Source organism: Rhipicephalus microplus, chromosome X (genome assembly GCF_043290135.1).
Source record: "Rhipicephalus microplus isolate Deutch F79 chromosome X, USDA_Rmic, whole genome shotgun sequence".
Lineage (NCBI taxonomy): Eukaryota > Metazoa > Arthropoda > Arachnida > Ixodida > Ixodidae > Rhipicephalus > Rhipicephalus microplus.
The window spans coordinates 468,843,965-468,856,806 of NC_134710.1; the positions used below are offsets into that span (position 1 = coordinate 468,843,965).

General features: G+C 41.2%; 1 protein-coding gene across 5 annotated transcripts in view; it reads left to right on the forward strand.

Annotated features, from left to right (window-relative positions):
* Window positions 1-218: 218 nt before the first annotated feature.
* Window positions 219-12,842, forward strand: part of Mcad (Medium-chain acyl-CoA dehydrogenase) — a 132,399-nt gene continuing 119,775 nt past the window's right edge. For 2 of the 5 annotated variants that reach the window (XM_037413070.2, XM_037413069.2), the window contains exons 1-2: window positions 219-376; window positions 8,473-8,569. In XM_037413070.2, the coding sequence (XP_037268967.1) occupies window positions 356-376; window positions 8,473-8,569 (118 nt within the window). In that variant the 5' untranslated portion in view covers window positions 219-355. Of the gene's footprint in view, window positions 377-584; window positions 623-8,472; window positions 8,570-12,842 lie in introns of those variants that run through there. The other 3 variants (XM_075880786.1, XM_075880785.1, XM_075880787.1) reach the window with 2 other exon arrangements.

The following is a 12,842-nucleotide window of genomic DNA, read 5'->3' on the forward strand; positions in this document are numbered from 1 at the left end:
CACAGAGACAAGAAGGAGTCTTTCGTGTCCTTCTTGTCTCTGTGTCCTCGTTTTGTTCTCGCGCTATAACTATCGTCATGCTATTCTAGCGTCGCGTGACTGGTCGGCTGACGCGGGGAGTTTCTCAACTTGACTATCTCTGAAAACGTTGTAGAGATCATTATCATCATCACCACAATACCACTTCACCTCGCCTGGCAACACTGCACGATCTTCCGGCGTCCTTGTTCTTGTGTTGTGCGCGGCGGCGCAGCGCCAAGGTACAAGGGTTGCTGTCGTTGTCATCTCAGTCGCGATTTCCTTGTACTGGCATCGCGCAGCAGCTGCGTCGCTAAGATTCGCCCTGCCTACCAAGATGGCTGCAAGAGTAACGAAGGTGAGCGATTGATTTTTTCATTTGGGTGACAAGTGACGCCACCGCGTAGGCTGCTACGCAATTTAGTGCAGCTTTGTTCACCACCAAGGAGGAAACGATCGGTATCTCACTACGATGTGGCGCACCCGTAGGAATGTGGTGACGTAGTAAGTCTAGGCAATTAAGCCTCAGCAGTCAGTCTGCGCATCTAGTTGTTGTGGCGCATTGGCTTGTGGCGCATTGCATGAAAAAAAGAAGGGGCGGGTGGTAGGTTGTTTACTGTTTGTTTTTGTTCATGTATTGCTGATCACTTGGGAACAGGGGCTCGGGGCGCTGCTTTAAGAACTGATTGAGCCCCCTGCCCCCTCGTTCTTCTCTTAGAGCCTTGAGTGCGTCTCGTTTCTTCGCGGTGTACTTTGTAGTAGCGCTACCCAGCTGCGCCTTATCGGTGTGCAACGCTTGGCCTACGCACGAGTTCTACACAATGGATATTATCAACACCTAGCGCGAGAGGGGGGGGGGGGAAGTGGATTTTCTTGCTTTCTTTTCGAGATTGCCGATTCGTGTGGTGGCAAAATGTGGAGCTACTTAGGAAAATGAAGTAATTTACGGATGTGAAAAAACGTAGTGGCCGAACGCCATAAGTGTTTCCTATTTGAAATTTTATCCTGTTGCTTGCCTTGTGCCAATCACCCACCAAAATTCCGGTGTTGGCAGTTATTTTAGTTTTTTTCTTTTTATTTGGTGTTAGCTGTAGATTCAACCGAAAAACTCTCAATCAAATCGAAGGGGCAAGCCACTCGTGATTTGTATCCGGGTTGCAGGGGTGGCGCCAGCCGGGTATTGGGGCTGGGGGCGTTGAGCTTTTTCCATCTCCAATTGAAAAAAACTCGCGTGTCATGGGTGCCCACCCCCCTCCCTTCAGTGTAGAAAATATTGGCGCCGCCCCTGAAGGGTTGGTTGCAAGACTAGGTGTACTAAATGAAATGGGTTTGAGCACACATGCCTCTTGAAGTCGCAAAACTGCAGCTGCGAGGGTGTGAAGAACGAGTGGCAAGGACGACACCTGGCCTCCTCGTCCTTGTTGTTGTTCTTCCCATACAATAGAATACCAAGCTTCCTTCCAGGTTACCTTTACTGCTCAATAATGTACTGCATTCTGACTGAAAGAGGAACACTAAGGACATATCTTTTCTTTTCCATGGGCTTCACAATGTAGGTTGCAGGACAGTGTTGACCTTGAGGTTTCTTTGAAAACGTGAATTGCCCTTGCTGCATGTGGGCTGCAAGTGTAGTGGTTGACATTGCAGCAACATCATGTGCTGGTGCAAGGCAATCTATGCATGGAGTGACTGCAGGACATTGGCACTCTGAACATTGGGCTCTTCATATAGGATCAGTGTCAGGATTCAGCAGTGCCTGTCACCACTTCTTGCTGGAACTTTATTTTCGTGGTTCCATTAGTTGTGCTCGACTGCGATTGGTGTGAGAAGGTTTTAGACGAACTGCAATCTTCTTACGTTTTGTACATTGTCATTTTACTGATGGAGATGTGAGCAGGTGGTATTTTTGTGTTATTCAGCTCAACCATTTGCTGGCAGGCGGAGGCAGACCTCAGGGCTGACCACTGATCTTCAGTGACCTCTTGGCTAGATAGGCGAATAAGTTGAGGAGAAAAAGCAATATCAAGAAAGAAACCAACAATTTGGCAAGTTACTACCAAATGTGTAGCACAGGACAGGGACACAGAACATACACCCGAGCACAAGCTCTTGAGTGGCTTGTTTAGAAGATAAAGAACCTAGCTGAACATTGAAGCTATAAAAAGCTAGTGCCCTTAACTGCCAAACGTGCAAATGCGTCTCAGAGCTTCATTAGACGCTGCGACACATGCTGGGGAAAAAGGCAAAATCTTTGACTGACTTCTTGTATTTCTCATATAAATACTCCGTTAAATTTTTGTTGCTCTGACAACAGAATGTGTTTCCACTAAAGATGGGTTAACAATGCTCAATCAAATAAATGTGCATGCTTATTTAGCTAGGGCCAACTTAGGTTGAAAAAATTATAAAAAAAGATAGGTGTAGCCTTAATATACAAGAAGACAGCAGAGTGGGCGTGAAACAAACAGGTGTCACCCATATCTTAGTGGAAACCAAGAAAAAGAAATGAGCAGGTAGCGCAAAGGCAAGATGACAGTTGGTCATCAAGTGTAACTTACTAGATTCTAAACGAAAGCAACTGTTCTGAGGCGGAGGCAGGAGGTTAGGCTGGCAATGAGATAAAGAAGTTTGAGGGCATAACGTGTCCGTAGGAAGCACAGGACCGAGTTAATTAGAGTAAGATGGGAGAGGCCTTTGCCTTGCAGTTGGTGCTGTCAGGTTTATGGCGATAATGAACTTGCACTCTTTTTAATTACTGCCCTATTCACAGATTAACCTCGTGCTCATCTTTAGAATTCATTATCTTTTCAACTCCTTACTACATTTCAAGAAAAGACCTTGTTCTCATCAAATCTTTTTAGCCTCTGAGGTAACATTCGTCATGAATTCTTTAGCCTCCGAGGTAACATTGTTACCTCCTTTTTAGAAATCTTTTCAGATTTTGACTCACATTTGTGTTTGTGTGTGTGCGTTTTTATTTGTCCTTGGGAAGACAGTTCAAAAGCACACTTCAAGAGGGTTATTTAAAAAAATTGAAAAAACTATGATATAATTAGCAAAATATGCCCATCATGCCAACAGTCGTAACTACCGATCCAACCTTACAAAAAAAAAAGTCTCTTAGCAACTTAATGGCTGCATATGTTGGCTGTGCTGTAAAATAAGATCTTTGTGCTGCCATCATTAGGCATGTTGTAGCCTAAAAAGAAAAGCTTAGTCATTTCTTAGAAATATATCGTCAAAACTTATTCGGGGCTTTCAATCATCCTAGTTCATTGCACATGTTAATGTCTAAGCAAGAACCATGGAAAGATTCATTGCAAAACATTGATTTGCTCAAAAGGCATGAGCTTTTGCATCAACAAAAACTGGTTGAAAATCGCGTTTCGAGAAAAATTTAAGTGAAATTTTTAAAGAAGTCATTTTCAGTTTGAGAGTAGTCGCAAAAGAGGCCATGAATTGTGAAAAGTCTCGTAGAGATGCAATTTTATCTGTTCCACACCTTTGAATGTCTATATTTTAAATCGTCAAGAAATAAAAATTGACATAAAAAAATAACCAGAAAACCTCATTTTAAAGGGTGGCATGGTATGTCAAGTTCACGAAAAGAGAGCCTTCATAGGGCAGCTTCTGAAAAACTTTTAGGGCTGCTTGCCCAACACATCATGGTGATGACATTCAAGGCCACAACATTAAAAGAAAAACCTCTAAGCCACGTGCAAGGAAAACCTGTGCCTTATTTTATGAGGTAGCATACTGCAGCACGAAATACCAACTAGCCTAATCCCACGCTCCAAAGATCATGTCTGCATCACTAAATTCAGGCGTGGTTGCAACATAGCCTCGAGTGACTTGCATTTCTTGTAGCACACACGTGCGTGATAGGAACTGCATTGGAGAGACTAGCGAAACAGGATGCAGTACAGGGCATCCTGTACAGGGTAGCAAACCAGTTCTTCTACAGTAAGTTTCCTTGTAGCGCATGTAAACCATAGAAAAGAATGAAGGCACATGTAGACAGACATGTCTGTCTACATGTGCCTTTATTTCTTCCCGTTGTTTTCATGCTCTACAAGGAAACTTACGGAAGATGAGCTACCAACAAGCCTGCATTGCATCTCTCGTGAACCTCAGTTCTTTTAGGTTAACCTCCCTGTCTCTTTCTCTCGGAAATAATTTTTTGGTAGAATTAATATTCGCAGACTCCAAACAGCACTTCTCTAGTGAGTAGGGGGTGTAAATTTTGGGCACTTATTACTGCTCAAGAGTTTGCTGCAGTGGTGTAGCAGTTATGAAGCTTGGCTGCTGACCCGAAGGCCATGAGTTTGATCCCGGCTGTGGCGTTTGCATTTCGATAGAGGCGAAATGGTAGAGGCTTGTGTAGTGTGCAACGGCAGTGCACATTAAAGAACACCAGATGGTTGAGAGTTTCTGGAGCCCTCCACTACAGTGTCCATCTTAACGGTATTGTGGGTTTGGGACGTAACATCACATATAATGTATATTATTACTGCTCAGCATTGTCAGATTGCGAAGCTGACTCTGTAACTTGATGTTTGACTTCAAAGCATTTGTTTCAATATAGAACTTTGATGTTATTGAAGCATAACCATAAGAAGCATTTATTTCTCTGAAGTGCGTCAGCCATGCACACATTTCTAACAACATACTTATGTGCATTTGCAGAAAGTTCTATCAAAAATCATTACATTACTAACTACAATCGTGGGAAATTCACAACTGATTCTTAAAGTGCAGTGCCTGAAATAACCACTAGGAGGTGCTAGGCGAACAAGAAAAAATTTAGGCTGCCAAAATAGGCGGGTAAAAGTATCGATAACATATGATCAATTTGAGTAGGCATGACAGCAAAATAGGTCATGAATATTTTTGTGTACAAAATTTGTTTGATATTCTGCATTTATTTGCATTATTTGCATTTATTCTTGATCCCAGTCTAAAGCCCAAGTATCTGTAGGGAATGTTAATTGTACTGTTTTAAGTGTATTGTAATACTTTTGGTATAGATATGAAGGAAGTGGCAGACGCAATTGTAACTTGTCAACTGTTGACACTGTAGCCAACATGGCTACAGTGGCTGTCCACCACCCGTCACCGGGTATTTATATGTGTGCAAACCCTGGAAGTGTTAGTCAGCGCTGCTCTTAGCCATGACGGTTCTCTTTTTGTTATTGTAATATTCTCTTTCTTGTTATTAAGGTATGAAGCTTAAACCAAGATGACCTATTTACTCTTCCATATTCTGTTAAAGCAAGTCGGCTTTGTCTCTACAACATTTTGTGCTTGGCAGGAACACATTACAATGATCACGTCACCTGCACATGTAATAACAGTATGCAATAACAATACATTGTATTGCCCTTTTCTTATTAATTACATCACTTCTATCGGTTTAGTGCTCTGAATAAAAAGAAACAATCGGAATAGCTATGAAGTATGCATGGCAACCGCGGCCTTCATTGTAGTGAAGACCTCTATGGCCCCGCCGATGCTCTTAAACATCAAGTAGCGGACATGTGGGGCCACAACCTCTCCAGTGTAGTAACAAGATTAAATTTCTTTTTATGAATATTTTTTTGCACAGTTCATTATTCAGGGAATTAAAATGTAGGCATATTGAATGTGTGAGTGCATGTGGTTTTGTTTGTACATTGGTTGTCTTAACTATAAGAGAACAAGATTACAAAAAAGTTGAACAACGATATGCTAAGTGAACCTAGTACATTTGTTTTCAGTACACTGAAATAGCCACTGCTATTTTGGTTAATGAAGTTTAAATTATCAGTCCTAAATATATTTGAAACTTGACAAGTACTCATCTAATCATCAAAATGTCAAGGAGGCATATGTAGGCAGGTTCAATGCACAACTTTGCTATTTTCAAAAATGTATTGTATGCGGGTTCGTCATTGCCAGTTGATAAAGAAAGCTTATGAAAGCTGTAAAATGGCACATGAGTGGACAGCAGTGGGCATGAGGAAGCAGTGCTCTGAAAGAACCCCACTGTGAGTTGGCCATTATCAAGGAAAAAAGGAAGATAGAAAGATATATGAAGTCTTATCTGCCACTTGCTTTGGTCTTGCTGAGTCAGCTGTGATAAAAACAGTGCTCTGGTTGCCAGTCAGCTGGAAGAAATAGATAATGATGATGGAGTACAGTTGAGTGGAAGGAATCGCGGCAAAATTGTCGTGCATGTTGGCGCCTGTGCTTTACTCTTACCAAATTGCAAAATGCTCTCTGGTAACAGTCAACTAACAAAACTGTGTTTTGCAGTGAGCTTACTCGAGGGTGTTTTGTTCTGCAAGTGAGAATGTAGCCACTTGTTAGTTTTTCACATTTCGCAGGCTTCGTGAGACAGAAGTATCAGCACGCAATCAGTGCGTTGTTCAAAATAGCATATTTGGATGTCATTTGTACTTTCCTATATATGACGTCAATAACATGTTTGTAAATTAGGTGTATACATTAGAGTTTAAAGTATAATGATGACAAATTAATTACCCCACATTAATGAAATAAATAGTAATGGTTACTCCGGCATATCGTGAACAGCATGTACGAGGATTGCTTTGCTCAATGCCATTCTTCTCTTTAAAAATTTTTTGTGTTATAGTTTGGACGCCCTGTATAACATGCATCATTCTTATAGTATGCACCAGCGCTAATTTAGGAAGAACAGCTGTGTTTTATACACCAGGAACTGCAAATAACATTTTTACAGGGATGCTTGTTTAGCTCTGGTCTATACATTCTAAGGGTGGTACTCAGGGCTTCTCACGCCCGTATCATCAATGGGATTGGAGAGTGAAAGGAAAAGCTTGATGCTGCAGTGCGACCGCACTTATCCTAGTGTCATGGCACTGCTGCACTGTGACATCGGTACATGTAAATGTTCCCATTTATAGCAAAAAGTTTTGGTTCAAGCAGCGGGCCTTCTCTTTGGTTCCATCTTGTGATTGTAGAAGCTGCGCCTGTCATGTTCACCTGTGCGGCCTACTCTGTGTGATGCTTGTGCTGGTCATCCTGTTGAATACAATTCTTCACTTGTGGGCAGATATTATTACAGTAGCACATAACCGAATATAATCATCAGCCGGTCTTGTGTCAACTGCAGAGTGAAGGCATCTATCTCTTAGTGATCTCCAACCCACTCTGTCCTGCGTGAGCAGGTTTCACTTAATGCAAAATAAGAAAAAACACATCTTGAGCAACAAGGACAATAAATGTGATGGGAGCAAACGGCAATGGTATATGAAGTAAGGCTAGAAGCTGTCTTGCGCATTCGCCTTACATAGCCCAATAAAATGCTAGTCTAAGGAAACATGGCTTCTGCAGTGAGTGAAGTTGATGTCCAAACTGAACAGCTAAAGCACCTGATCTTTGCCAAGATAGGTTGACTGCACCCGGCCACTCAAAGTAGGCATATTGATGTAGTCACATAGCCCCCCCCTTCCCCAGGAATCCTTCATCTGCCTTTCACACAATGGAGATGAGAACATAGGCGCCCTCGCATGCTTTCTCTTGCACATGGAACATATGATGCATGATGTTATCGCCCTTGGACTTATACAGAACCTAGATGTGATGGCAAAAATGAGCATGAAGTGTCGTGTGGCATATCATGATGAAAAGAAGTCACTCTAAGAATGTTACGATATATCAGGAAAGTGTGCATTGAGAATGGCGTTGTTACTGGTTAGTGCACACTGATATTATTGTTGAAGTGGAACGAGCTATTAAAGTGCATCCGTTACAGTTGTCCAGTGGTCATGGTGCTTGATTGCTGACCCACAGGTCGCCAAATCTAATCCTGGCTACGGCAGCCACATTTTTATGGAGGCAAAAATGCTTCAAACCCGTGTGCCTAGATTTAGGTGCATGTTGAAGCCAAGGTGGTGAAAATTTCCAAAGCCCTCCACTTCGGTGTCTCTCATAATCTTAATGGTGGCTTTGGGGTTTTAACCCGAACAATTAATTCAAAGAAATTATTGATGTGCCTACTGTAACTGCACTTGCCACATGTCAGTTTTGTGCGCACATAGTGTGGACATTGATCTGCATGCAAGAAGCAACCACGGGGCTGGTGCTCAAAAAATGTCATAAACTTGACACAAAGAAAACAAATAGAAAGGGCCAAGCAAGAGAAGCTGATGTATTTCTTCTTTTTTTTTTTTTGAGCTAAGTGGACATAGAATGTTCAAAGGGTATGAACAGCCCAGCAAAAGTATGCTCAACTTGGGTGAAAAAAAGTCTAAGAAACTATGGCTAAGTTGAGGGATATGCCAAAGCAGCAAAAGTTGGGGTTGGTACTGTGTTCTTTCTGAAGAATATGCGGAGAAATAGAAAAATGGTTTGAACACGTGTGAAGCTAATGGAGACTGGAAAGGGCTTGGTGGATTTAGCCGTCGTGCCTGAAGATGCCTCCCAATGCAGGCATTGCGGGCGCTCAAGTCCATTTGTCACTCTCGGGCACTGTCAACCGAGGCAGCTGCTGCTGCATCCAAGGCCAACCACTCTGGATATTACTTCGGTGAGTTTGTCTGCCGCTGGTTCTCTCGGAAGAAGTTAGTGCACCTTCTTTTCATTTCGAATTTGTAGACGTTCCTTAAAAATCAGCAGTGGTTTATTTAACTCCGTGTGTAGCGAAATCTTAAAACTTCAAGCTATCATGACCAGTTTAAACTTTATAATAATGTTCTAAAAGGTCATGTGCCGAAATATCGGCCAAATATTTGGTATGTTTCATAGAGCATGCAGTACATTTCATGGCTCCATACAAGTTCAATATACGAACAATTCAGGTTTGAAAATGTGCCAAGACTGGCACTTTGCGAAGTACCTGTTCACTATGTTTCCTCAGGAGTCGTATTGTCACACCAATATTTTTGCTGTGCGGTAGAGTGCTCCGTAAGTAAATTAAATACTGTAACCAAATAATAGCATTCTTGCAGTCAAAACAGATTTGTTTGAGTGTCATGTGTATGAAAGTAGCATATGACCATCTGTGCATACAGTGAACAGGCAAGATTGCGTAGCGTTCCACAGCAAAATATTGTATGGATTCATGTTAAGGCTAGAGCCTGAGACTCGTGTTACAACCACAGTCTGAGTTTGGTAACCAATTATTGTGAAAATTCAAACTATGAGCAATAATCTAGAAAAAAGGAAGCACTTGTTCAAGGTAATCCCGAAATAAGAGTAACTGTTAGAAGCCTTGTATTGGTGAGGGTGACACAGAAGCCACAGAAATGTTGGGAAGCCAAGAAGTGGTGCAGTTACCAAAAACGAGTAGCCACTTGTGTAGCATACGTGAGTGAATGAATTGGTTGAAAGTGTTTGTTTTGTAGTCTTGGTTATTCACTAAGCCTCTCATATTTGTGGCTGAAAAAAATTGTGTACATCTTGGTCCCATGTTAGAACTGCACTTTGCCAGCCTGTATTATAATGTGCCTGAACACAACAGTAGGCTGTGTGCAGCAATAGAATGACTTGCTTGTGCAGTTTCAAGGCTATTCCACCACGCTGCACAATGTACCAGCTTTTGTGACTTTGAAATGTAGCTTTGAGAAGTACAAATACTGCTCATGTTGTGAAAAGAATGCTGGACCCTGTCACTAGGTTTCAGGGTATTTATATTTTCACTAATATCTAATCACATTCTCACCAGTTACCACACCCTTTAAGGGGAGCTGCAATTTCAAAAATTGGTTGCATTAACCTGAAGGTAATGAAATTTTCGCTGCAGCATTTTATGCTGATTTCAAATATGTAATTAGTTTTATCGTAAGTGGCACAGTTTTAGTTTTATGCCATGATAATGTGTAACGTAGAGTTGGTTTTGGGCAAACTTTTTATGCCCCTAAACATTTATGGTTCTTTGCCATTAATGGCTCTTATCGCTCTACATTAACCGTGGAACGCAAATAACTATCAAGAAAGCACGTATACCAATTTCGATGGAGGCGAAAATGTTGTAGGCCCGTGAGCTCAGATTTTTATGCACCTTAAAGAACCCCAGGTGGTCAAAATTTCCGGAGCCCCCTACTACGGTGTCTCCTAGAATCATATGGTGGTTTTGGGACGTTAAACCCCACATCTCGAATCATTATCAGAAAGCACATGTAAGACATTTTAACGGACAAGAAAAATTCTAATGTGGGAACGCTTAGAATCTTGAGCCCAGTATAGTTGTTTGACAATTATACAGGTGATGTCAAGTTTTCACCCTTCCCATTTTAAGGAATATATGGGCAAAATTTCATCAAGATTGGGCTATCAGAAATGCCAAAAACATCATGTTTAAACTCATGAAGTTGCCCAGAAGTGGATCTTGAGAAAAATGCATCTTAAAAGTGTAAGTGAAGGCCCCGCTATGTGGAAAAGATATATGAGTGAAAGCCTCACTGTGTGGAAAAGATGTTTTTTATGGAGATTTCTTTCATTGTGAGGGGTTGGCAATCATTATTATTTTGAGCATGTGACTTAGTGAACTGCTCATGCGAAATGCTGAGGCAAGCAGCCAGGTGACAATTTCCATGGATTCTAGACAATGAGCTCCTTTGAGTTTTAGTAGCCACCTTGTGCTCTTTAATAGAGTTTTTAACCTACTTCACATTTAATTACACTTGACTCTCAAATAATTCAAACCCGAAAGGACCTCTGAATTTTGTTTGAATTATCAAGAAATTTGAATTATCAGAAGCTTTTAGATATCACTCCGGGTGAGGTGACACCGCATTGATTTTATCACATTTAAAAATTTAAGCGTTTTTAAAACCGTAACTGCATGCAATTTAAAAAAAAAGAGGCAATGGTGTAAGGTCCAAAAATTTTTTGGCCATTTACGGCTGGTCAGAGATTTGAAAAAAATGATGGATTGCCAACTGCTTCTTTGCTATATGTGCCCTCAGAACAATCCTATTTATACCAGTTGAGAAGTGTAACGGTTTACCATGCGTGTGCTTCATTTAAACATTTGTTTACTAGCTAAGCCTTTTTCCTTGAAGGCCTGAGACACTTATTTTTTATTTTTAGGCTGTTAGGGCTATATAAGCATGCAAATTTTTAAATAGTAGTGGGAAAGCAGTAGATAATTTTTGGCATGTAACTGCAAGAAGTATGAATTAATTGAATGATGGAGTTCGAATTGAGAGACTTTCAAATAGAGTGAAAGAATACAGGGCCAACCAAAAACTTGAATTTTGTTTGAATTAACTGAAAATGTGAATTATCAGAGTTTGAAATACTGTCTCTTTTAAAATCTTCAGTATTTTTGTTGTGAAAGTAGAGAAACTATACTTGTCTAAGCAAATAAAAAAGAAAGATATGTAATGTTGGGAAAAAGCTGTTTTTCGACTCTCATCTTCATGTAAGGAGGGCACACTAGTTTACCTCTGCCAGAACTTGCCATGCTGAATGACTAAGAAGAGATGCCATAGAACAGCTTTGTTGTACTTCACTTTCATTGTATGGTATTTTCTACTTGTAATTTCAAAATTTTGTTGCACAGCATTTTGCATTATATCTCAGCTCCTTTATCTGTGTAAAGCCTCAACCAGGCGTACAGGTTCGAATGCATCAGCCCAGGGATCCCAATTGCATGTAGACGTGCGTTGATGTCGAGAAAAAGTGCTTCTATTTTTTTAGCCTCTCTCACCGACTACCACTCCTGGCATTCTTCATGTGATCAGCCCTATGTGCACATGGCAAGAGGACGTCATTTTTTAGCGATGTTTTGCGGGACACATAGAGCAAAAAACATTTGGAAGTTTAAAGTCTATTTCAAGTGACCACATAATGTCATGATGCCACCAAGAAAATAGCATGATTCTGGCATTTGGTAGCTGACAAGGAAATTGCTGCTCTTCAGATGCAAATGCAATTGGTCGCGAATCCCTTCCGTTAAGCCATGCACACGGCAAGAGGACGTAATTTTTTGAGCGATGTTTTGCGGGACACATAGAGCAAGAAACATTTGGAAGTTTAAAGTCTATTTCAAGTGACCACATAATGTCATGATGCCACCAAGAAAATAGCATGATTCTGGCATTTGGTAGCCGACAAGGAAATTGCTGCTCTTCAGATGCAAATGCAATTGGTTGCGAATCGCTTCCGTTAAGCCATGCACAGTAGTGGAATCCGGCCTTTGACTTTTTGAAGTTTTTTTTATTTGGGGCTGCAGCTGCAACTGCCACAAGGTGCTACCATTGCACGTGTCCCAATCAGTATTTACAGTTTTTGTAACTTTATCTGGTTGCTTGTGCTGTTGGAAGTGCTCTTTGTTTTTTTTATGTATTATTGCTTGGACCAGTGAAACTCTGTTTCCTGAGTCACACATCTGTGACTAGCAGCCTGTGCGATTGTTTCCTATCCTGATAGCCATGGCAGTATTTTACCACAGTGGGTGCATAAGCTGCAAACTTTTGATCACTGCCGTGCAAATTCATGCACCATTGAGGATCGATTGCCACACACTCTTAAGTGGCTGGCCCAACTAGGTACACGAATGGCAATGGGTTAATGCAAGTGTAGCAGCTGTGTGCAGATTTAACGAGTGAAACAGTTTCTGTATACACGTGGTGAAATTCCATATCCGATTGAACATGTGGCACCATATGTGTGGCACAGGACAATTTAACGTGCATGCGACGAATGAGTGAGCAGCACCTATGTTGTGCTTCAATTCAGTGCCTTTGTGATATTCGCTTAAATGCCTTTGCATTGTTGTCAAGAAGTACAATACTATAAGCAACCTTGCATGGCACTGGTTTATTTTCAAAAATCTTGGTAAATAATTTGATAGC